The following is a 26,440-nucleotide window of genomic DNA, read 5'->3' as shown; positions in this document are numbered from 1 at the left end:
AGTCTGAATGCAGTTTGCTGTTCTAAGAGGGTCATTTGGTTTTCTCTGAGATAGAGAGAGAGAGAGAGAGAGAGAGAGAGAATATTTCTACAGTTCAGCAGTAGCAGCTGGAACATGACAAGCTGGCAAGTTTGTGGAAAAACCGCATTTTGAAGATGGATTGTGAGTTCTGTGTTCAGCCTGGTCAAAGCCCTTGTCATCCATACAAGAGAAGATGGCTGGCTATATAATTTTTCACTTGAAATAAGGGAAGCAAAAAGGAATTCTGTAGTGACCTGAAAGGAAGATGTTATCGTCTGGAAAACCCTGATGGGGAAGGTTTCTTTAGCAAGAAATTGAAGTGGCTGATCAGAAGGATTCAATGTGTGTCCAACAAACAACAAATCTCTCTCTGAAAACTGATAAGAACCTTCCTTGTCAAATTGCATCCTCTCCGACAGTGATGAATTTCTTAGACCCACTACTAGTCTGTCATGTAAAAGTTCGTTATGCAAATCCACATATTCATAGTTCTCTGCCAGTGCAATACAAGGCTATAATGAACATGTCTACTGTTTCTGTAAGCTGCTGTACTTGCTTGTTAAATTTCACCCATTCATAAATTACGTTTCTGGGCACAAAATAATAATCAAATGCTCTCTGTACTGCATCGTACTGCTGAAGCTGCATGCCTGGTAAGTCTAGGCCTCATAGCATGTCATCATCCTCGTCCCCATGCAGTATACCAGTGTATTCATCTGGTTAGCTTCAGAGGAATTATTTAATTACTTGTCAGTCTGAAGTGCTCGAATCTTCCTATCCACTTCTCCCACTCCTGTGGCTTTGAGAAGTTGAAGGGTTCTGGAGGTTTTATTGTGAAAGATGCCATTGGAGGAGCCGCCATTCCCAATTGGGGTGCCTCTACATGTTCAGGCCCGTCCTCCATCTTAGCTCACCTCTTTCACTTTTATTCTTTCACAGCCTGCTCTTCTCTCTGTGGCTCAAAGCTCCACTCCTGACACCATGTCCTGTTGGGTTCAGACACGCTCGTTATAAAAACGAGCCTGGAGTCGCATTCATAGTTTGCTTTATTTTACAGTACACTTAGTGAATATCTATATGTGCGGGCTTCTCCTTGCTAGTCCTGAGCCTCTCTCTCCAAGATGTGGAAGTCCCACCCCATGATGTCCCACCAATAGTGTTACAACACACAAGCATAAGGACAGAAGAAGTTATATTAAAAACTAAACGTCAATACTATGAGTTGGGGAACGGGCACACAAATTTTTAGCTTGGCAGATTAAAACAGAGAAGTAATCAAGAATGCTATAAAAACAGAATCAGACACTATATTATACAGGTTTAAGCAAAAAGAAATTAGCGATACACTTAGACAACATTACACAAAACTTTACAAATTAGAATTACTAATGTTACAGGCCCAGAGGACACCAACATCCAGCAGCAATAAAAATTCACCAAGACAAATGGTTACTTAAACAAAAGTCATTTTTAATTTTCTTTAAACATAAAAACAGGTTCAAACTTTATCTTATTACTATTAACTTAACTTAACCCCCTTCTAATTGTAAGCACATGTGTATGTAATGTGTATGTAAGTTCAGAAAATTTATTTGATTCACAGTCCAATTTCACTTCTCACTCCTCCAAGTTCACCGGTATCAGGCAATTCTTATACTGTGCACAAAATGTAACATTTATGAATCTTCACCAGGCTTTGATGCTTGAAAGGTAATTCATTGTTCATTGGACAGGCACAAACTGATTTCTTCCGATCAGCCAATTCAGTGTCTTTCCAAAGAAACTTGCCCCATCAGTGTTTTCCAAATGATAACCTCTTCTTCTGCAGGTCATCACAGAGTTCCTTTTTGATTCCCTTATTTCAAGAAAAATATTATATAGCCATCCATTTCCTCTCATACAGACCACATGGCTGAACACAAAACTCACAACCTGTCTTCAAAATGGGTTTTTAAACAAGCTGCCAGCTTGCCATGCTGCAGAAAGAAGTTCTCTCTCTCTCTCTCTCCCTCTCTCTCTCTCCCTCTCTCTCTCAGAGAAAGCCTGTTTGCTTTCTCTCTCTCTCTCTCTCTCTCTCTCTCTCTCTCTCTCTCTGTGTTTGCAAAACCACATGACCTTCTTAGAACAGCAAACTGCAACCAGGCAGATTGCGGCACCAGACCCAATCTTCTAAGTCCATTTATCTGTTGCTTTCCAAATAATCCATTACTCCACAGCATGTCTAATTAACACCTACTTGTGAAGTCTTTCAGCAATGCAGTTTCCATTTTCTTTACAAAGGCCCTGAGAGATTGGACTATCTGGCTTGAGCAGAGCTCTTGCATTTTAAATGAGATCTGTGTAATGAAGTGTTTGTGTTTGTTTGTGACCCACACTACCCCCAAAATCTATCTCCTTCAAAAACATATCTATATACAATATAAAATATAATATAATTCATCACACTAGGAGATGAGAATGAAATGGAAGAATTTTTGCTGAATGTCAAACTTCTAAGGCTGGAAGAGAAAGAAAGGATAGAATTAGATATTCCCTTCACAAGGGAAGAAATTGAAAAGGCTCTGGGCATCCTACAGGCTAACAAATCACCAGGAGAGGATGAGTTTTATAGACAATTCAGAAAATTATTAATGTCCATTTTAATGGATGTCCTGAACCAAACTGTGAAAGCATAGACTCTCCTGGAGTCATTCTCAACCATGATTATTACAGTGTAACCAAAAAAGTATAGGGAACCACAAAAAGCTTCATCATACAGAACAATATCCCTGTTAAATGCTGATTATAAGATATAGCAAAAGTGTTGGCTAATAGGTTAGGACAATGCTTGACAAAACTAATACATACAGACCAAGCAGGATTTCTTAAATTCCTCAAATAGTCTAGTAAGATTATTTAATATAATACACATGGCTAAACCTAAATGAAATCTAAATATTACAGTCTCCCTAGACAAAGAAAAGGCATTCAACCATTTGAAATGGCCCTTTTTATTTAAAACAATGGAAAAATCTGGTATAGGCAGAACATTTATAAATTGGATAAAAATATTATACCATAAACCACAAGCTAAAATAATAACAATTAATCAGATGTCGATGGTGTTCCCCATTAGAAGATTGATGCACCCTGCCCCAGCACTTTTTATTTTAGAAATTTCAAAGATGTGTTTCAGATGTGAGACTGAGATGGCAGAGATAATAAGAAGGGATCTGGATATAAAGGGCTTCAAAGTCAGGCAAAAGGAACACAATAACTGTTTATTCACTGATGATGTACTATTGTACCTATCAGAACCGGCTAAATCTTTGGAAAAACTACAAATAACACTAGAAAAATATGGAAGAATATCAGGGTACAAAATAAACATGGATCAAAGTGAGATAATGCCATTAACAAATTTTGAATATGAAAGATACCAAAAAGGAAGTAAATTTAAATGTCATGGAATAAAATATCTTGGAATAGCAACTGACAATAACTTACAAAATATGTACAAACTAAATTCTGTTCCTCTTCTTGGGAAGATAGAAAGAGACCAACAGAAATGGAGAAACTGGCTGATTACTTTAGTGGGAAGGGTTAATTGTCTCAAAATGAAAGTGATGCCAAAACTGCCATACCTTTTTCAATCGCTCCCTATTCCGTATCTAAAAACTTTTTTATGCTGTTAAACAACCATATTAGACCATTCCTATGGAATAATAAGATACTAAGAATTGTATTGGAAAAACTGACATGGATTACAGACTGGGAGGACTTAGGCTTCCAGATTTCAAAAGATATTACCTAGCTGCACAGACTAGATTTCTCACAGCCTTTTTCAATGAAGACAACCCCCCGTCTTGGGTTCAAATGGGAATGTACTCAATGGAGGAGGGGGAAGCAAAGGACTTTTATCTATAAATGGAGTGAGTGTCAAATCACTAAAGAAAAAGATGGATAACCCCATTCTAATACATATCATTAGAATGTGGCAAGAAATTAATGAATGTATAGGAAAGAAAGTAGGGATATCAATAAAACCCCCAATGTGTTACTGCCTATGAACATGGGCAATAGAATATTAAGTTTGTGGTATGACAAAGGCATAAGATTTATTAAGGACTGTTACACGGAAGGAAGTCTTATGATCTTTGAATAATTAAAACACAAATACAGAGTGGTCAATGGGACCTTCTTCTGTTTTCTCCAGCTTAGATCATTCTTAAGAGAAAGATGGGGACCAATGTTGGTTCCACCTGAAATTAATGAAATTGAACAATGGTCTGGATGGGGAATACATCCAAATTTATAACAAAATGGTACTATGCTCTCCAGAGCGAAAGTGCAAAACCAGGGTTACAGGAGTCAAGGGAAAAATGGGAGTTGGTTTTGGGTGTGGTGATTTCAGAAAAACTGGTCAGATTGGTGTAAGGACAGCATGATGTAAATTATAAATTCAAGATATGGATTGGTTCAGTATAATTTTTTATACCATTTCTATCTTAACCCACAAAAGTTATACAGATCAAAAGCTGAAATTTCAGAGATGTGTTTCAGATGTGAGACTGAAACGGGAACTATTCTACATGCCATGTGGTCGCGTATGAAAGTGAGGCCATTTTGGCAAGAAATCGCAGAAAAATTAACTAGGATAACAGAAGTGGCCTTCACGGGTGACCCAGAGCTATATCTATTAGGTAATTTCATGGAAATGAGTAACAAATTGACCAAATATCAAATTTCATTTATAAAAATAGCACTGGTGGTAGCAAAAAAATGTATTCAATCACTTAAAAGTCCAACACCCCTCTACTTATAGCACGATGGACTGTGGAAATGAACACCTGTGTACCCATGAAAAATAATCACATTTAACTTAAAGATAAAATATGACACTTTTATAAAGTTCTGGCAGCCATACTTGGACCACATAGGGACCCCAGATACAGTAATAAAAAGGAACAAGAAAAGGTATAAAATAACTATTATATATACAAAAATGTATATATACATAAATACAAATACTGTACTCTATATACTTAAAATATATGTAAGCTCTGACAGTGTATGGATCTGTATGTATGGAAGGTGAGAGAAAGAAGGAGGGACTGTTTTGTTTTGGTTTTTGTTTGTGGTGCTTTTGAGAAAAAACTTTAATATATTGTATATTTAAAGTCTTACTATGTATATTTTTGGAAAAAAATACGAAAATAAAATATTCAAAAGAAAATAAAAAAGACTTCAAATGTAAGCCTGGAAATTATAGGCTAGTGAGCCTGATATCAGTGGTAGGTAAATTATTGGAAGGTGTTGTAAGAGATTGGATATACAAGTATTGGGATAGCCAGAAGCTGATTAGAGATAGTCAACATGGCTTTGTGCATGATAGGTCATATTTAACCAATCTTATAGAATTTTTTGAGGAGGTAACAGGAACGTTGATGAAGGAAAGGCTGTAAATGTTGTCCACATGGACTTTAGTGATGTCTTTGACAAAGTCCCACATGGGAGTTTGGTCAGGAAGATTCAGACGCTCGGAATTCATGGTGAAGTAGTGAACTGCATTTGACATTGTCCATGCGGGAGAAGCCAGAGAATGGTAGTGGATGATTACTTCTCAGACTGGGACCATAGTTGTTTGTCATCTATATCAATGATCTGGATGATAACGTGGTAAATTGGGTCAGCAAGTTTCATACGACACTTGTCTACATTTAACTACAATATTCTATATAGGGTCGGCAGCGCCTGTACTGGCGAACCCACAGGCAGACAGGGCTCTTGGCCATTTCTTACCTGCCCTATCATACTTCTGTGGTCTTCCCTGCATTCTACCATGATTCCAGTACAGCAGTTCCTCGCCGTCTCTGTCCTCGGAAGCACGTGCGTGCTAGTCGTCCCCAGATTCCATTCCTCAGGAAGAGTCTCCAGGTGGTCGGGAATGCGCATTGGAGCAGAAGCAGCTTCCATCCTAGTAACTATCATATTAGTTTATTAAATTGTACTGACAATAACCACAACAGCAGTGTGAGTATAAGACAGCTTTAATAAACTAATATGTACACTAAGAGGTCTTGTCTTTCTGCAAGACAAACTTGGAAGGCTAGACTGTAGCTCTGGACTTCTTTATATATAAGGTCACTGGGATGACCCCTGGTGACCTAATGGTGTAATTACATATCACCACATTACTAATATTGGAGGCATTGTGGACAGTGAAGAAGATTTTCAGATCAATTTACCCAGCTGGAAAAATGGAATGAAAAATGGCAGATGGTATTTAATGCAGACAAGTGTGAGGTGTTGCATTTTGGAAGAACAAACCAAGGTAGAACATACATGGTAAATGTTAGGGCACTAATGAGGAGTACAGGAGAACAGAGGGATCTGGGAATACAGATCGATAATTACCTGAAACTGGTCTCACAGGTGGATAGAGTTGGAAAGAAAGCTTTTGGCATTTGGCCTTCATAAATCAAAACATTGAGTATAGGAGTTAGGAGTTTATGGTAAAGTTGTATAAGATATTAGTGAAGTCAAATTTGGAGTATTTTGTGCAGTTTTGATCACTTAACTACAGGAAAGATACAATAATACAAAATTTACAAGGACATTGCCGGGACCTGAGGAGCTCATTTTTTGTGATGTTGCCTGGACTTCAGGAGCTGAGTTACAGGGAAAGGTTAAACAGGTTAGGACTTTATTGTCTGGACCATCAAAGAATGAGGGGATATTTGATAGAGGTATTTTAAATTATGAGGGGTATGGACAGAGTAAATCTTCCACTGAGATTTGGTGAGCTAAAAACCAGAGGACATGGATAAAGAGTGAAAGGAAAAAAGTTTAGGGGGAACCTCTTGACACAGGAGTCATGGGAGTGTGGAACAAGCTGCCAGGTGAAGTGGTGAATGCAAGCTCTATTTTAATATTTAAAAAGAATTTGGCAGGTACATGAATAGCAGGGGTATGCAGGGATAGGCAGAAAAATAATTCAGCACAGACTAGAAGGCCCAAATGGCCTGTTTCTGTGCTGTAATTCTCTATTGTTCTATGGTACAGAATCATAGAGTTTCACAGCATGGAAATGGGGTATTTGGTCTGTCTTTCCATGCTGACCAGGCTAGTCACATTTGCCTGCATTTGGTCCATATCTCTCTAAGCCTTTCCTGTCCACATTCTTGCCCAAATGAATGATAAGTATTACAATTGTCCCCGTCCTCTGGCAGCTTTTTCCACATATACACCATCCACTGTGTGAAGAAGATGCCCCTCAATCCCTTTTAAATCTTTCTCCTCTCACTTAAAATCTATGCCCTCTCATTTTTAGATTCCCTTCACAGAAACAAAAATTGAGCCAGTCACACAGGGAGCCACCAAGGTTTGAACTGGTGTTCAGATTTTTACTTGGAATAAAGCCTGTTATATAATCTTTTGAGTTTTGTGCTTGCTTGTGCTACCTCAGCGCACCACACTCTCCTATCAAATTAAAGAAAACCCCATTTTAAAATAACTTTCTAAGAGTATAAAAGTTTTCTAAAAGTTTATGAGACTAAATTAGAAATAAATAGGAAGAAGATCAGAACTCAACAACAAAGAAACGGTTTTTGAAACAATCGGTAAGTTTGGAAGTGAGGCTTACCTTGGAGTTGGAGCCTGGAGACTTGGGTGGTGCTCCTCCCTGCCCCCAGTGTCAACAAGCAGCTGTTCCTAAAGTGACGCCGACACCAGTGCCATGGTACTCCGGGCAAGATGGTACCAATGCCAAGAGACACTCCTCCATGGAGATTGGAGATGTTGTGAGCACATGCACTTCTATGTGCGTACATACTATTCCAAGCATTTTTCTCCCCATGGGGGTTGTTGATGTTCACTGATTGAGTGACCCTGGGTCAGTGGAAGACCAGCTTAGGACCTGTGGAGGGAGAGGAAGGCAAGTTAAAGTGGTGGAAGCAGGAGATCGGGGGCTGGAGCCACTGAAGTTGAAAGTCCTGAAGAAGAACTGGAGTTTAGCGAGGAGGAAGAAGCTGAAGAGGAAATATCTCCAGCTTATGGTAGGTCTGCAGTTAAATGTAAAGATTATTTTGAACAGCAATTTCAGGCTATGTCTCAACAGATTTCTTCAGGCTTTACATCTGTGAATAAACAACTCTCTAATGTTATGGAGGATATAGCATGTTAAAGTGGATGTGGCAAAATATGCTAATTTGGTGGACAAAATACAAGAAAAAGTTAAAATGATGGAAGATAAATTTGAGGATTGTGTTTCTGATATTGATCAATGTCAACAGAAATTGAATACTTTGGATGACTCTTTTACTGGGTGGAGAATAGAGAAAAAATATTTAATAAAGAAAATTGATTCTTTGGAAAATCAGAGCCGGAGGAACAATGTGAAGATAGCAGGACTTCCGGAAGACTTTGAAGATTCTGAACCAGTAAATTTTTTTCAAAAATGGATCCCAGAAATTTTAGGATCAAATTTTTTTCCGAATGGGCTGGAATTGGATAGGGCCCATAGAGCAATTAGAAAAAGATGGTTACAAGGTCAAACGCCCTGATCTATTTTGATAAGGTGTCTTCGTTACCAAGATAGAGAGTTAATTTTATGATTGGCAGTTCAGAATGCTTGACAATATTGAGGTCCATTGATGGTTAAAAATAAAAGAGTATTTTTCTATGTAGATCTTAGTCAAACTATCATTAAAAGACGTAAAGAATTTAATTTGGCGAAAGCAGTCCTCTGGCAGAAGGGTTATAAATTTGTTTTCAGATACCCAGCTGTATTAGAGGTCTTTTATGGAGAGCATGAAACACAATTGTTTGATGATAATGGAGATATATTGATGTTTGTCAATTCTCTGCCTGACCTTAGAAAGGGATGGTCTCCATCGTCTCAGATGCAGAAATCGAATGGAACCTTTGGAAAGAAGGATAATGGAGCACGAAAAGAGAGAAGGTAGAAAACTCTGAAAGATCAGAAGGATGAATCACAAAAGAAGGAGATTCTGAAGAGATATTCATTGATGAAGATCAAGTGAATAAAGACTTGGAAGAAGCTTATCAGACCTGAACTTTCTTTTATATATACAGTTTGTTTAATTAATTCTGTTTGGGAGAGATGCAAAATCTCATTGTATCTCTAACAGAAACCATTGGTCACTTAGTGGCTTAGGCCGCTACCTGTATAGTTGGGGGGGGGGGGGGTGTAGGGTGTAGTACAGTAAGTACTTTGAAGGGGTGGGAGGGTTTTTTTCTCTTTCTCTCTTTTTTGGGAGGCTCTTTATTCTTTATTTGTTATTGTCTATTTTGTTGAGGAGATGTGAATTAATTTTAGTATGTTTTACATGGATGGGAGTCCTGCTATATGGGTTTGGATGGTAGTGAAATGAGATGGCTAATTTAAAATTTGCAACATTTAATGTGAATGGACTCAATAATGAAATTAAAAGAAAATGAGTGTTAGCTTATATTAAAATATTAAAGGTAGATGTCACATTTTTGCAAGAGACACATTTAACTGATAAAGAATATCAAAAATTAAAGAGAGATTGGGTTGGTCAGGTTTTGCTTCTTCTTTTAATTCAAAAGATAGAGGTGTGGCAATATTAGTTAATAAAAATTTGTCATTTAGTTCAGAACCTGTATATGAGTCAGGGGGAAAAGTTTTAATAATAAATTGTTAAATTTATTTGTACTCTTGGACAATTCTGAATATTTAAGCACCAAATATTGATGGTAAGATATTTATTCAAGAGGTCTTTCTTAATTTAGCACAATTTTATGACCAAATTATGATTGGAGGTGATTTTAATTGTTGTTTAGATCCTTTAGTGGATAAATCAGGGAAAGCAACAAATAGGACAAAGATGGCTAAAAAAATTAAGATCCTTGATGAAGGAAGTGAATTTGATTGATATATGGAGGAAATTAAACCAAAAAGAGAGAGATATTTGTATTATTCAACTCAGTAATGATACTTATTCTAGAATTGATTTTTTTTGTTATCAGCTGTTACAAGGTTGAATATAAGTCTAGGATTTTGACAGATTATTCACTTGTTTTACTGATATATACCAAAACAGAAAAAAATGAATTCCATATAATGTTGGAGATTCAATCCTTTATTATTAAAAAATTCAGAATTTTGTAATTTTATAACTGAACAAATACAACAGTTTTTACATATAAATAGACAATCTATAGATAGTATATTTGTATTATGAGATGCATTAAAAGCATATTTGATAGGCCAAATTATTAGTTTTACACCTGAAGTTAAGAAGCAATATATTGTTGAAACAGATATATTAGAGAAATAAATAAATATTTTGGAAAAAGAATTACAAAGAAAGAAGAAAAAATGTGCAATTGACTTTTAAAAAAATTGAAATATAATACAGTACAAACTTATAGATTTGAAGATTTATTACAAAGATCTAGGCTGAAATATTATGAATTAGGAGAAAGGGTACATAAAGTCTTAGCATGGCAGTTAAAATCTGAACAAATATCTAGGACAATAAATGCTATTAGAAAAAATATATGAAATTTCATATAAACCTCAAGATATTAATGAAGAGTTTACAGAATTTTAGATGAAATTGTAGACTTCAGGAGTTGAGCAGGACCAAGATAAAAATGATAGACTTAAGCGAACTCCAGCTACCCATTTTAAATGATTGGATGCGAGAGGAATTGGAGAAGCCAATAGATCTTAAGGAAGTATCTTTAATTCTTAAATCAATACCAAATGGTAAATCTTCAGGAGAGGATGGGTTTATTACAGAATTTTATGAAAAGTTTCAAACGTTATTATTACCATTTTTAGTGAAGTCTTAGAACAAGCCAGAGAAATGTAATCTTTACTAGATTCTTTTTCACAACCTATTATTACATTTATACTTAAGAAAGATAGAGACCCTTTGAAAACAGGATTTTATAGACCAATTTCATTGTCAAATGTTGATTAGAAACTTGTGACTAAGGTTCTAGCCATTAGATTAGCACAATTTTTACTGGTGCTGATTCATATTGACCATATTATTAAAAAACATTACTCTGCAGCAATATAATTAAGTTAATCAATTTAATTAATGTTTCACAGGAGAAATCCAACTTGCCAATGGTCTTATCATTAAATGTTGAAAAAGCATTTGATAGAGTTGAATGGTGCTTTTTATTCAAGGTATTGGAAAAGTTTCAATTTGGACCAATATTTATGTTGGTTTAAGCCAATATATAAACAACCTAGGCTAGCGTTGTGACAAATGGACTTTTATCTGAATCTTTCAGATTAGACAGATCAACTAGGCAAGGTTGTCTTTTGTCATCTGCATTATTTGCATTGGTGATAAAACCTTTAGCACAGTTAATAAGGCAAGATAGTGAGATAAAGGGCATTACAATGGGTCTGGATGAATTTAAGATTAATTTATTTGCTGTTGATTTATTTAACAGAACCAAGAAAGTCATTCAAAATTTTACAGGATAGATTAAGGGAATTTGTGGAATTATCTGGATATAAAATTATTTGGGAAAAAAGTTAATTTATGTCACATTGTTTGATGCAGATTATTCTTGTAAAGATGTTGTATGAATTAAATGGACTGATCAAATTAAATATTTGGGTATCAAACTAGATAGACATATAAATCATTTATATGCATTAAATTATTTGCCATTATTTTCTAAAATTAAAAATTATTTATTTAGATGAAAAGATTTACCAATAACCTTAATAGGAAGAGTGAATTGTATTAAAATGAATATATTTCATTACCTAATTTAAAAAAAATTTGAATGTAATAGTGAGAAAATTTTTATGGAAAGATAAAATGGTAAGAGTATCTACTCAGAAATTAACATGGAAATATGAATTAGGAGGTTTACAACTTCCAAATTTTCCACATTGTTATAAAGGTGCTCAATTAAAATTTATTAATTGAATCTTTTAATTCTGATAATTTGTTGGCATGGGCAGATAGAGAGTTAAAATGAATTAATTAAGGGGTCAATTTGTATATAAATGGAACAAAAAGTTGTTACATTCACATATGTCACCAATATTGTCTCATTTGATAGGAATATGGGAGAAAGTGAATAAGGAAATTGGTACTCAAGGTAAAATATCCAGATATACTCCTTTGTATCAGAATAAGCTTTTTCCTTTTATGATTAATAATCAACTTCTTAAGATTTGGGATCAGAAAGCTATTAAGATAGTGAATAATTGTTACAAATTAAGTTGATATCTTTCATTTGAGATAATGAAAAAAAGATATCAAATACCAAGATATCAACCCATACATTATCAAATTAAATCGTTGCTACATGATTTTTATGGGAGTAATTTGGAGCTTCCAAAGGAATCAAAATTTGAAATGATAATTCGGGAAGGTGGAAATAATGCATTTATATCTGAAATGTATAAATTACTGCAACAAAAAAATGTTTAAGATAGATTTACATTAGTCAAGATTAAAATGGGAAAAGGATTTAGGGGTGGAATTTAGTATAGATCATTGACAAACTATTTGTAAATATAGTATTACCAAGATTATTAATGTTAGATATAGACTTGGTCATTATAATTTTATACATCAATTATATTTAACTCCAGAACAATTAAAAAGATATAATCTGATATCTTCTTATTTATGTTTTTGATGTCAGAAGGAGAAAGGGACTTTTTTGCATTCAGTATGGTCATGTGAAAAAAGTTAAACTTTTTTGGTCTTGGGTTAGAGAATTTCTACAAAATGTTTTTAAAGTTTTCTTTGGACCCACTAATTTTTTTAATTAATGATATAATTTCAAATTTTTTGAAATTAGGTTTGGATAAATTTCAAATAGTTTTTATTAACAGCAAGGAAGTGTATTGCAATTAAGTGGAAAGAACAAATAGAAATTAATTTACAAAAATGGCATTCAGAATTGAGATCTTGTATTCCTTTAGAGAAAATAACATATAATCTGCGAGATAAATATTTTGTTTTTAGGAAGATTTGGAGCCCTTACTTGAATTATATGGATTTAAAACTTTAAAGTCCTGGACCTGGATGTGGCAGGATATGCTCCTCATACGATGATTAGTTATTGTTTTATTTCTGGTTATTTCTCCTCAAATTCTCTTTTTTCTTCTTTCCTTTTTTTCTTTTCTATTTTTCCTTTCGGGGTTAGTAAGGTTATTAGAGATTTAAGGGTTGGAATGTTGGAAGGGGGGAATGATTAGTGTAAGGGGTTAGGGAGATGCAGAGGCGAGGGTTTTGTTTGGTTTTATATATAAACCACGTTTGTTTTGATGATGTATTTTGTTTAAATTACTCTGTATGATCATGGTTGTTAAACTTTAAATAAAATATTCAAAACAAAAGGAAATGATGAGTAAAATCACAGATTTGCTAGAGGAACTCAGCAGGTCTCACAGCATCCATAGGAACTAAAGATATATTACCAATGTTTAGGGCCTGACCCCTTCCTCAAGGTAGAAATTATGAATCAGAATACAAGATGGTGATCAAGAATGTGGTTTGGTGGTGCCAGAATAACAATCTTGTTCTCAATGACACCAATACTAAAGAGTTTATTATTGATTTTAGGAAGGGATTGTCTTCCCCCACATCCCTCTAATCCAGCTACTCTCAAAGGGGGCCATATGGCGTGACTGCTTCCCAGGGAAGAGAGTCCACAAACTTACAGCAGCAGAGTCCTAAGTGGGTCATAGCCAAAAGAAAGGCCAAGAATATCTGCTCTAAACCTTTCCTATCCATGTCTTTTAAACATTGCAATTGTCCCCACCTCCTCAACTTCCTCTGACAGCTTGTTCCATGTACAGCCTCTCTGTGAGAAAGTGGGCCGTCAGTTCCCAATTAAATTTTTCATTCTCACCTTAAACTTATGCTCTCTAGTTTTAGCCATCCCTACCCTGGGAAACAGATTGTGGCCATTCATCTATCTAAGACCCTCAGGAATTTATTTATCTCTATAAGGTCATCCCTCAGTCTCCAAGGAAAAATGTTCAATTTGTCCTGCTCCTTATAATTCCAGTTTGGTAACACCCTTGTGAATGTCTCTTGTACCCTCTTCAACTTAATGATATATTTTGGAATTTTTACACAGAAACTTCAGAATTATTCTAAAAACAATTAGCATACTTGCCTCCGGTGTGTCCTGATGTGGTCATTATGCCTGTTTCTTATGGAGTGGCTGTAGTCATTTTACACTCAGTAAAAATGTGTAGGGGTCCCAGTGGAAAAATTACAGGATGGAATTTACATAATAAATTCTGTCTTGACAATTTTACACTGCCACTGGAGCAGAAAATATCCTGAAATGTTCTGCTCTTCAGTAGCTGTGTAAAAGTGTCTTTTCATACAGTATAGGAAGACCAGAACTGAGCACAGTACTCCCTATGGACTCACCAACGTCTGGTACATGTCGTCCAATTTCTTTTACTCAGCGCCCTGACTGATGAAGGCAAGTGTGCCAAACACCTTCTTCACCTCTCTGCCTACCACTTTCATGGAACAATAGACATGTGCCCCTGGATCTCTCTGTTCTACTAGACCATTGGGAGTTCTACTGCGTTCTGAGTAAGTCCTGTCCTGACCTTAGGATCAAATTGAACACCTCACAGCTTGTGCTGAAAAATTCCATATAACCATATAACAAGTACAGTACGGAAACAGGCCATTGCGGCCCTTCTAATCCGCACCGATTTAAGTGAAACTTCACTAGATCCACCTACCTGCTCCCTGCCCATAACCCTCCAACCCCCCCACATCCATGTACTCCTCCAACCTCCGTTTAAATGACAAAATTGACCCTGCTGCAACCACCTCTTCCAGAAGGTCATTCCACTCAGCCACCACTCTCTGAGTGAAGAAGCTTCCTCTCATGTTATTCCTAAAGTTCTGCCCCCACCCCTTAACTTAAGGCTCCTTGTTCCAATCTCTCCTACCCTCAAGGGTAAGAGCCTATTCACATCTACTCTATCTATTCCCCTCATAATTTTACATACCTCTATCAAATCCCCTCTCAACCTTCCATACCATTTCATAATGTTGGAAATGCCAGGGATCTCAGCATCAGCAGTTTAGATGTTGATAAAACATGTTTTATTTCTAATTAATTGCTACGAGTCAGTAGTGTGATTGTGGGGAACTGGTTAAATGGACTTTCAATGTAAAATCAGATATTTTAAATTATTTGATTGAAATCTAGACATACACACAGCCCGAATCCGTGCCGCCTAATTTACACCCAATCCCCCAGTACAAGTTTGAACAGTGGGAGGAAACCAGAGCCCCTGGGAAAACCCAGGCAGACATGGGGAGAACGTACCAACTCCTTACAGACAGCGCGGGGTTCAATCGATGGCACTATCAAGGTGTTGCTCTCACCGCTCCGCCCCGTTATTTAATAATAATGTTGTCACGTACATTGTCTATACACTGACACTCTTACTTGAGGCCGTCAAACAGGTACTTCATGACGAAACCTACAATAGAAAGGAAAATGAAAAATAGATAATAAATGCAAAAAAAATCGGTCGTTAATAGATTCACGGTTACCATAGTCCAAGAGAAAACAAGAAGTTGGTGTTACAATAGTGTGACAACAGATAGACCTTTTGTGGTGTCGGGGCAGTCCCTGATTAGTGCAAAAAGGGGAAGTGCAAAAGGTTGGAGAGAAACAGCTCTTGGACCTCGAGGTGCCGGTGTTGTATCGCACTGTTGTCTGCGATACTTTTTATTTGTCAAAAATACTTCCGACAAATTTACGCATCAAATTCACCTAAAACCTTGATTACACAAATTTTGACTAACGCATATCAAACAATCCTTGGAAAAAGAAAACATAGCCACGGGTCCTTTATCAAATGTACAATTGGAGGACATTCTCAAGATGGTTCTCCCTCCTTACAAGAAGCGAAAGGTGCTGGGCAGGGCAGGACGAGCCCGCCTCTCTCCGCGTCCGGATGAGGCGTGTTCCCACGAGGTGAGGACAACGGACGCTTCCAAAGAATCGCCGACTTCATGCATTTCAACACAGAGGTAACATGGGAGCCCAGATGATTGAACATTGAAACGCTCCACTTGGGAATACCGGATCAGGGTCGATCAAGCCTTGGTAGGAAATCCTCTTTCTCTAAACGCCACGTTTAAACCTTGATCATTGCCCAACGACAAATCACGAGAAGTTACTCCATTCCAGGCTTAGAAATATTTCATCGTCCTTGCCGTGAAGTTCTGCTTCTTTTAAATGGGTTAAGCAGCAGAAAACACCAATGCAGGTGGGCTTTTAAACGGAAGCTCTGCATTCTCTCCTCGGGAGCTCAATTGGCACCGTTTAAAGGGCAGGGGAATGCTCCCACTACCCCAGCAACTGTCCACCCTCTTCGCCAGCGGTTATGCACTTCATTTTAAAAATAATCAAACGCAGCAGTATTTCACTAGATCACAGCAGTAACACATCTTATCGAAGATTAATTGTACTGTATGTGCGAGGGGTGAAAAGCGCTCTCTGTCATCTATATTTTCTTTCTAGTATGCTATTTTCTGTTTCATTCAGTGTGATGCAAACCAATGTTTACTCATGTGCTTGTGTGGCTGAATTTAGTATCCGATGTCATTATTACAGGGAATACGGTTGCCCTGTTTATTGACGTGGTCTTCCAGAAGATATTTAAACTTTATCTTTAACGCTGCTCTGCATCCCACCCCCCACCCCCAGTGATAGAGGTGATCCGGATGGATGCAATCATTGTGTTTTACTGGGAAATATTAAGATTTCAGATTGAGATTTGCCATTGTGCATATTATTCTGAATGTTTTTTTCATTCTGGAAAATGTGATTATTGGTAATTGACAAGCAACGCGAGTGGGAGTAGGAAGAAGATAATCCTGTCCATGCTTTAATACTTTCCGAGGACTTTGATTCTGCGAATTGGGACTTAGAACTCTAAATATTCCAAGTTAGTTAATAACTAGGAAAGAAAATATCGCATTTGACAGACTCTGCGCCTTGGACTGTGCACGAGAAGGTTAGTGACAGAGAAGGATGCCAATCGTCGTTGAAACTTTGGAGCGATACGGGTTTTCGGTGCGATCTCCCAGACACTGAGAGAATACAATTCTTCGTTTGCTGTGGAATAGAATTGAAACAATGTGGAAATGGGCTGTATCTGTTAATGACTACCGAGTTTCTAAATGCACACTTCTACTTAAATCTGACTTGCTTAGTATTTCCAACATCGCCTGTCTTTATGTAAAATTTCCAACATCCTCAATTTGACTCCGTTTAAAACATTTATTGTGGGGATTTGCCTGCACTGACTCTAAAAACAGTGTACAAAGATAAAGTATTTTGATCAAAGTGTAAAATATCTAAATCATAGCTTCTGCATTAAATTTCAGATTATAAAATTAATTCGATTTCATTCCTACTTACACCACCGTTTTTCGAATGTTATTTTTGATTTTTTACAGACTCAACAAACATAAATCAATTTAGAGGGAGAGAGAGAATGTGTTAATCCCATTCCCTTACTTTCCTCCCAACCTCCCTCCCCTATACAATTGATGAAGCAATCAATAAACATATTAATACGGAATCAATTAACTACCTTTCTTCATTTATAAAAAAACACGCACACGCACGATCACGATGTCTGCGTCATCTTCTTTGCAAGTAAGGGGAATTAATCAAATTGGGTTCCAATATAATTCAAATAAGGCTTCCATATTTTAACCAATGTGTCTTAATTCTTAATTATGTTGTAAGTGATCTTCTCTAGGGGAATGCAACTCTGCATTTCCAAATTCCATCATGAGGTGGTTAACTGGGAGTTGGTCTTCCATGAAATCCCTATACACTTCTTGGCTACAGCTAATGCGACCTTTACAAAAGAAATTTGGTGTTTTGAAACTTAAAACTCATATTGCCAAGGTGTCTCCCAAAAGATACACTTTCAGATCTTGTGGAAAATCCACTTTAGTATTTTTTTAAGAATGTCCCCCAAATTCACCCAAAAAAGTCCTTACCTTTGTCGATAGCCAGGCGGAGTGGATGGAAGTTCCAACCTCTACACCATCCAGAGCACATTTCTGAAAAATCAGATTTTGAGTGATGTAATTTTTGTGTTATGAGTTATAACTGATGTAAGACATTATATTGTACAATTTATATATGGTATTAATGATTCCAGTCGTACTGTTCATAGGTCTTGTCAGTACTCTTCATTAATTAATTAATATCTAAATCCCATCTCTTCCTAGATCCATATGTTTGGTTTTGGACTAACACTTTGGAATATGTAATACAGTCTAGATATAAATTGATATATATTCCCCCTTTTGAATTAGAATCTCCATATTGTTGCATCTTGGTAAAATCATATCTGATCCTAATTTTAGCCTTAAGAAAGATTTTACTTGTAGATAGGCGAAGAATGTTCCAGGAGACAAATCATATTTATTTCTTAACTGTTCAAATGCCTTTGTATATAACTGCCTTTGTATATAACAATCTTTGATATATTTGATCCCTTTCTGGCACCAGATGTCCAGGATCTTATTACCCATAGTCAAAGGTATTAAATTATTTTGGGTCAAAGGCATTTTTGAAGATATTCTAATTTTTAATCCAATACATTGATTTATTTTTTAACAAATTTGCAGTATATGTTTTAGTAGAAGGTTATTTGATTACTTTGAAATTAATTAAGTATTCCATTTGTAAATAAATTCTTCTGCTATCTTTTCATCAATCAAATATAACCCATTTTGTGCTCAGGACGGGATAGTCTCTCCATCAAAAAATGATGTAGTAAACTTTGCCTGGGCTGTCCTATAATATATTTTAAAAATTTAGTTATTTTAGACCCTCTATGTTATAATCCCACATTAATTTCTCCACGGAGATTCTAGCCACCTTGTCATTCCATAGGAACCTCCTGATACCTTCGTTAAGTACCATAAAAAAAGCTCTGGGATAATGAAATGGGCAACAATTGAAAAAATATATTGAACTCTTGGTATCATCTTCATTTTGATAGTTAACCCTGCTTATCAATGTTATAGGCAAAGGTCTCCATCTAGGTAGGTCTTCCTCAAACTTCTGAGCAAGGAGAGATAATTAAGTTTGTACAAATTACATAAATATTTATCTACTTTTATTCCCTAAATATTTTATGCCTTCTTCTGGCCACCTGAATTGACTTCCTTGTGATATTGTCTATAATCCCCATTTGTTAAAGGCATAATTTCACTCTTATCCAAATTAATCTTCTAACCCAAAACTTTCCCATAATCTTCCAGTTTGGTCCTTAACTTCATCAACAACTTCCCTGGATCTGTCAAATATGCTAACACATCATCATAAGTTTATTATCCATCTGGATACACTTCACTATTTTAATGGCAAGCAACATTTTAATAACTTGAAATGAATATTTTTATGTTTTTTCATGCTCTAAAATATGTAGAAGCATGTTCTAAAGAGTGATCGTCTTTAGGGTTCAGAGTAGATGATAACCAATTAGCGATTTACTCCTGCAATCCAAGATCCACCATTCGTTTCTTTCTGTTGCTCCATATACTTCCTTGAAAGCATACATTGGAAAATAATACAATATATTTTCAATATTAGAAATAAGATCAATACTATAAATGAAAATACTCAAATATTTTATTTTACATATTTTGTCAATTATTTTTGTATATTCAATTTTGTTTCATTATTTATACCCTTTTCATTTGTTCACTTTGAAATAAACATCTAAACAGGATCCAACAGGCTTCAAGATCAAAGAGGCTGTCCCAATGGGTCGATATTAGCAAATAATATTTATACTCACAAAAGAAAACTTTGTGGTAACATGAATAATTGTCAATATAATCATGAAGGTGTGATTCTAACAGGAGTGGAATCTTGAGGAATATATCAGAATGTATTGTCATGAACAATGTCACAAAATTCATTGTTTTGTGACATCACAATACAATCATTTCTATAAACCACCTTACCAAATAAATAAAAATAGTGCAAAAAGGAAAGAAAAAAGCCAAAGTAAGGCAATATCTTTGGTTCATTATTCATTCAGGATTCTGATGACAAAGGGGAAGAAGCTGTCCTTGTGCCCCTGGATGCTGGTCTTCAGGCTCCTGTAACTTTCGTTCCTGCAACAGTTGCTTGAAAGTAGTGTGGGGTTGGTTGGAGAGCGGTTATATGCACATGGGATCCTCGACTTTATAGATCGAGACATATAGTACCAGACAAGGAAATGTCCCACTCAATTGGAACATTGCATCCAGTTCTGAGTCTCACACCACTAATCGAAAGATGTGAATACTTTAGAGAGGGTGCGGAAGAGATCCAATAATATGTTCCTAAGTGTGGGGCACTTTTTTTTTGTGATGTGAATACAGCAAGGAAGCTGGGTTCTTCACCTTCGAATAGAAGAGGTTGCGAGGAGACACAAAGGACAATTGTGATAATTATCAAGAGGTTGCGGTTGACAATGCATCGTTAGCAGCGACTGATCCAATTGTACTTTTTTTTAAAGTAACTGATAGGAGGAAATTTGCGGGATCATGGGAAAAGACGGGGGATGGATTTTTCTTGCATTGAACCAGGGTGGACTGAATACAATAAATAAACTCCTCCCATGCTATAACCACCGTGATTCGGCGATACTGACTTCTACACAACCTTCTAACTTGTATTTGCAACGTTTTTAAAATGAAATGTACGTATTTCCTGTCCTAATAATCATCAAAAACGACATTTTCATAGCTCTAAAAATACACAGAATTGTTGGAGGAACTCAGCCGGTCTCGCAGTCTTCAGAGGTCATAGAAATTGACTTTCGTGTTTCACTCCACTGCGAAGAGAAGTTCTCTCTTCGATGGAGTGCTGTGACAGTCTCTCTCATAGCTCCCCCATCTGCACTCCTTGCTGCTCTCAAGCTCTACGACCATGTTCTTATTCTTTGAAGAAGGAATCAGGCCCGAAATGTCGATAATATGTATTTACCTCCAATGGGCACTGAGTGCCCCGCTGAGGTTCTCCAGCATTTCTGTATTACAATCCCAAGCGTCTGCAGACTTTCGCGTTTCACATTTTCATAGCTCTACCTGAACCCATCATAATTCACCTGCTGTAACAGGAGTGTTGGTTTTTCCTGGAGAATTTTCCCCATCATGAGACGTTTCTGGAATATATATCACGCCGAACTGTTTCTCTACGATTTTGTCCATAATTTCATAATCTCGTGGCTAATTTAATTCTGACCGAGAAAGAGAAGTCTTAATTGTCCTATAAGTTCACTCCGCTCTCTCTGTCCTCAAAATAAGAGTTAACTTAGTATCTCTTCCCACAGGTTGATCTGCCCTGCTCAGCGTTTCCAACATTTTGTATTTAACTTTTAGATTTTTACTACCCAGATCGCCCGAGTGGTATGATGGCGATTTACAGCATTCCTTTTTCAACTTGTGTTTTATACACTTTACCTGTTACTGAACTTTCCCTCCAAAGGTACTTCTTTCAGGAGAGATTCCTTTATTTTGATCTTGCTTTGCCAATGTGCACCAACGCTTATGAACTGCCGCGAGTTAAACCCGTGCTCTTTGCGAAGCGGGTTCGTACCTTAATTTCGCGCAATGTTTATATGGAGACTTTGATGTTCGGATCATACTTTTGACGGAACCGTTTTTCCTTAAAGCTTGGTTTTGTGTTCCAGGGTTATACTTCGGAATGGATTGTTTTAAAATATCCCCTTCTGTTGTGCATCACAGAGGATCGACAGGAAAGTGAGTGGTTCGACAGTGTAGCGCGTTGATTTAATGCTCGGGTGTGTATTGCTTTAATTTTGGAATAATTGATTTCGTGGCCTTGTTTCAGTCATTGGGATCGACTGGTTTTAATGTTAATATTCCAATATTAATACTTTCAATCGATGCTTGTTGAATTTATTTTGTGAATAAAGGCGTTAAGCAGGTCTCTGGGGGAAACTTTCCAAGACAAGCGGTGCGGGAGATTTCCCTGACCCACACACAATGGTTGTCTCTTGGGAGTGTGTGTTCGGGGCTGGGGGCAGAGCGCTGAGGGAAGAGAGTGTTGAGAGGAGGTAGTGAGGTGGTGCCTGTTGACATCGAATCCCTGAATCTATTTCATGAAATACTGTGTCACCCGGATCAGAATCAGATTCGGATCCAATTTCGAATGATTGATTCCCAGTCCCATCCATAAGAACATAAGAAGCGGGTGCAGGAGTCGGCCATCAGGCCCGGAGAGCCTGCTCCAGCATTCAAGGTCATGGCTGATCTGACCACAGACTCAGCCCCACTCAACTACCCGTTCCCCAAACCCTTTATTCAAAAATCTTAAACACGTTCTTCCCATCTCCATTTCCGTCTGTGTCTTAATTATAACTTTCATATTCATTTGTTCATTAGCATTTAGTTCGAATTGTCTGCATCGATTCATTCATGCAATGAAGGTTCTTGGGAATTAGCTACTCAGCCAAAAAAAAGCTTTGCCAGAACAGGTTCCACGATTTGACTTCTTTCTAAACTGTTTACATAAAACAACAGAGTTGTTTGTTTCTTTGTTTATTCACTACACATAAATGAGGCTGTATTTAGCCACGTTTCTGTATAAATATGGGGAAAGACATAACCCACACCTTATATTCTCAAAGCACATATTGCATGTCGAATACGGTCGGATGTTACTTTATTAGTTGATGTAATACATTGATTTTTAGTTCTTCTGTTAACATTTTATAAAACGCCAAATGACTTCCATTTTGAACATGCGATGTCGATCCATATACACCATCAGTTCAACATTTTGTTTATTTTAACTGTCCTGTTAATGACAGTCAATTCAAATGAGCTCACAGCAGAACATTGGATTGAAGGCTGCATAGCAAACGGAACGAGGCTACAATCGCTTGAATCATATCGCTCTTTGAAAGTTGGGTTAAAATTTGGTGGAATGCTGTCCACCGTATTTAAAAAATGCATTTCGTTTCCTTTAGCCATCATTTTATCTTGAAATTGCTTTTGTCATAATAATTTGCTTTGGTTTTAAAGAATATGAAATTGTGCGTGTTAACAACTTAAATACTGTAAAGACGCGTTATCGCTGTAAATGAAGACTTTCGTTTCCGTCTTGATGTGCATTCAATCCTTGATTTACGGCGGGGTTTCTGTGGCGCGTCTCGGGAGGCTGTTTGCTGGATTCTCCACAGCGGCAGTGAGACGAGCTGAGCGTGGGACAAGTTTGTCTTCCGTAAATGATTGCACTAGAGATTTTTTTTTGTAAAAAAGCTGGCACAGTACCCGCTTTTCGGACTCCTTACCCGACGTGAACATGTGTTGAATCATGTGGGGCAAGCGGGGCAAGCAGGTAGCGCTCGTCACAGCTTCACTCGTGTGGCGGAGGGATCACCTGGAGGCGTTTCCTTCCTCGCAGATCCAATGAGATTTCAACAACACAGGTTTACCAGCAACAACATGAGCAATTTCTGAAGTCCTTTAGAGATTTTAACTTTTTTTTATTCATTGAGTCAGTTCTCTCCCGCCAATTGTTTCGTGTTCTCCTCTTCTCTCTGCCTTTTTATTTTACACAGTCCTTAAATCCCTCGCCCGGCCGATACCTCCCAAAGACCAGAAGCGACACTGACCCCTTGGGCGAGAGGCAATCATGTCCTCAGGGGACCCGTTCGAAGATGCTGACTGCGTGTGTTCCAATGGAATGAAAATCACTTGGGATATAAATGATCCGAAACTGCCTCAGGTAACTTCGCAACTCTATCAGGGAGTCTTTACATAAAACTGAACAAACTCAACCTGCTAATTAGTAATACCTAGAATGAGGTAACTGGTCCTAAACGGGTTATTAAAACGCGTATCGAAGTTTCAAAAACTTCCTGCTGGAGCAACTCAGCACATGAGCAGCACAGAGAGGGAGAGAAACAAAATAGACGTTTCTGGCCGGAATCCTTCGACAAAAGTTCCTCCAGCAGATTGTTTTTGCTGCAAATTCTAGCATCTGTTAAATCCCGCGCGTCGTCTTATTTTAAAGTTAAGTGTGAAACCTTTGCTTAGGTTGTTTGAGAGGTTGGGGGAGCAAAGCAGAAGAAGCCGCCCCGGCCGAAACCTTGCTGTTTTGCACAATTTTGTTCTTGAATTTTGAACCGTTCCACGGAGAAGGGTTTGGGGGATGGGGTTGGAGTTGTTAACGTTTCACCGAAAAAGGTGAGTGTTCGATCCATTAACCCGGGGTTCTGAGGAGTAAGGTCAGCTTGCACGTTTAAGAAGAGAGAGCCTCCAACGTCAATGTCTTGAAACGATTTTTTTTTAAAGAAATCGCAAATTCGTGTCCTTTTAATCATTCTGTGGTGTAGAGATCGTCTCGGGTGATCTTCGCTTTCATTACAAACCTTTTTCCTAATTTTGCACATTCTTTCAAATGAACAAGTTACAAATAGAAGATCTGAATAAAAAGTGCAATGTGGTAACCTGAAAAGAAAGTGTCATCGATCTGAATCGTTGGCGTTGCTTTTTCTCTCTCAGCTGGCGCTGCCTGGCCTGCCGAGTGTTTCAGCACCTTCTTGTTTTCACAACAAATAAAACCGGTTCAGTTTGTGAGTTTTGTTCAGTTTGACATAAATTGTGGTGGGTTAATAAAAGGGAATTAGGAAATACTTAGTTTACTTCCCGTGCCAGTGGGACCAGAAAAGGCCGATACTGTATGTTATTTAATTGCAATTGTTTCTGCCACGCTGCAGTGAAAAACTTTGTTTTGTGTGCTATCCAAGCAAGTCAACCCGGACAGCGGGTAATGTAACAATAAAAAACATAATGTTGCAACAAACATTGTGGAGGCGAAATCTTTTTTTCTCTCTGACAGTCGATTTTTTTTGGGTGCCTCCTTCAGGACGTGAAGCAGTTCGACGTATTTCAGGAATGGACGGACGGCTACGTGAGATACATTTATGTTGCCGACGATAAAAACGCTCAGAGACACCTGAGCGGGTGGGCCATGAGAAACACCAACAACCACAACTGCCAGATCTTGAAGAAGTCCTGTCTGGGAGTAGTGATTTGTTCCAGCCACTGCACGCTGCCCTGTGGGGGGAAACTGCAACTTCGGCCAGCGATATGTGATAAAGCCCGTCAGAAGCAGCAGAGTAAGTAAACCCCTCCACCCCATGGCCCAGTTATGGGATACTTGATACTTGCCTTCAGGGGTTTCCAAATGATAACCTCTTCTTCCAGGTCACCACAGAGTTCTTCTTGTTTCCCTTATTTCAGGAGAAACACACTAGCCAGCCATTTCCTCTTGTAAGGACTACAAGGATTTTGAACAGGCTGAACTCAGAACTCACAACCCATCTTCAAAATGGGGTTTCAACAAGTTGCCAGCCTGCCATGACTGCAGAAACCAGTTCTCTCTCTCTCTCTCTCTTAGAGAAAGCCTGCTTTGTCTCCTCTCTCTCTCTCTCTCTCTCTGCTTGAAAATTGTTTTATTTTTGGTATGTTACTGGCCTTCTTTTCTATGTGTAAATGTGGAAATTGATTGTCCTAACTTTCCTTCAACTAGCTTTGGAATTGTAACGTCAATTAATTTTGATTTTGTTGAATTTATCATCGAAGAAGATGACAGTGTTGCAGTACAGAAATGTGTTTTCTTTCTCATGAACTCTCATCTCACTTATATCCTTTTGATCAAGCAGCTTTATCCATTTATATTTGCTCCATTCTGACAAATTTGTGCTGAAGAAATAATATTTTCTCATATTTCCTTATCGTATTGGAGGCACTATTGGCTATCTCAGGGCAATCTCATTAACCCTACCCATATGAACTATAAATTTTCCTCTTTCATATGTTCATTAACTCCATAACTGCTGGACGCACTCAGTGGGTTGAGTAGCATCTATGGTAGAAGTAAGGTTCCAGATTCAAGGTTCCTTTATCATCACCTATACAAATATGCATTTATTTACTTTTGTTCACCCATGAAGGCTTACAGAGGTTCCACTCCTCCAGTGCCCCTCTCAAGAAGTGAAAGAGAAGCAAAAGAGAGTCCCTACATGGACATCAAGTATCCATGGATCCCACCACCTCATGAAATGGTGATGCCTCCTGTGCTCCCATAACCTCCATAGCCACATGGCCTCCTGTCTGTTCCACAGATGAACCTGAGCTCCCTTCTCGGCCCCTGGCTCCTGATATGATCAGTAAGCTGTCAGTATCCCAGGACCTTTAGGAGCCCTGTTCACTATTGGCACCCTCACAGATCCCTGTCCCCACAGCTGGTTTCCATGAGCAAGTCTCTAGCAGCCTTGGGTGATTCCTTCAGCCAGAACTCCAAGCTGGTCTGCTGCTGAGGTCTCCCACCCTGTGGGGATCCACTCCCA

The 26,440-nt window shown here is 37.6% G+C and overlaps 2 protein-coding genes across 6 annotated transcripts in view; one reads left to right on the top strand and one right to left on the bottom strand.

Moving 5' to 3' along the window:
* Window positions 1-19,944, bottom strand: part of LOC138758747 (synaptonemal complex protein 2-like) — a 41,078-nt gene extending 21,134 nt beyond the window's left edge. The window contains exons 1-5 of the mRNA XM_069928127.1: window positions 19,865-19,944; window positions 18,051-18,113; window positions 15,349-15,505; window positions 7,646-7,918; window positions 5,803-5,984 (exon numbers count right to left, since the gene is read on the bottom strand). The gene's annotated coding sequence lies outside the window, so the exon portion shown is untranslated. The remainder of the gene's footprint in view (window positions 1-5,802; window positions 5,985-7,645; window positions 7,919-15,348; window positions 15,506-18,050; window positions 18,114-19,864) is intronic.
* Window positions 15,992-26,440, top strand: part of gcm2 (glial cells missing transcription factor 2) — a 57,607-nt gene continuing 47,158 nt past the window's right edge. Inside the window, exons 1-4 of one of the 5 annotated variants that reach the window (XM_069913353.1) lie at window positions 15,992-16,137; window positions 21,749-21,818; window positions 23,645-23,811; window positions 24,955-25,207. In XM_069913353.1, the coding sequence (XP_069769454.1) occupies window positions 23,719-23,811; window positions 24,955-25,207 (346 nt within the window). In that variant the 5' untranslated portion in view covers window positions 15,992-16,137; window positions 21,749-21,818; window positions 23,645-23,718. Of the gene's footprint in view, window positions 16,138-16,803; window positions 17,051-20,736; window positions 20,756-21,748; window positions 21,819-21,840; window positions 21,860-23,644; window positions 23,812-24,954; window positions 25,208-26,440 lie in introns of those variants that run through there. The other 4 variants (XM_069913354.1, XM_069913355.1, XM_069913356.1 and 1 more) reach the window with 4 other exon arrangements.

Source organism: Narcine bancroftii, chromosome 1, assembly GCF_036971445.1.
Source record: "Narcine bancroftii isolate sNarBan1 chromosome 1, sNarBan1.hap1, whole genome shotgun sequence".
NCBI classification, from domain to species: domain Eukaryota; kingdom Metazoa; phylum Chordata; class Chondrichthyes; order Torpediniformes; family Narcinidae; genus Narcine; species Narcine bancroftii.
The sequence above is the reverse complement of the archived record's forward strand: the minus strand, read 5'-3'. Positions and strand labels throughout refer to the sequence as shown.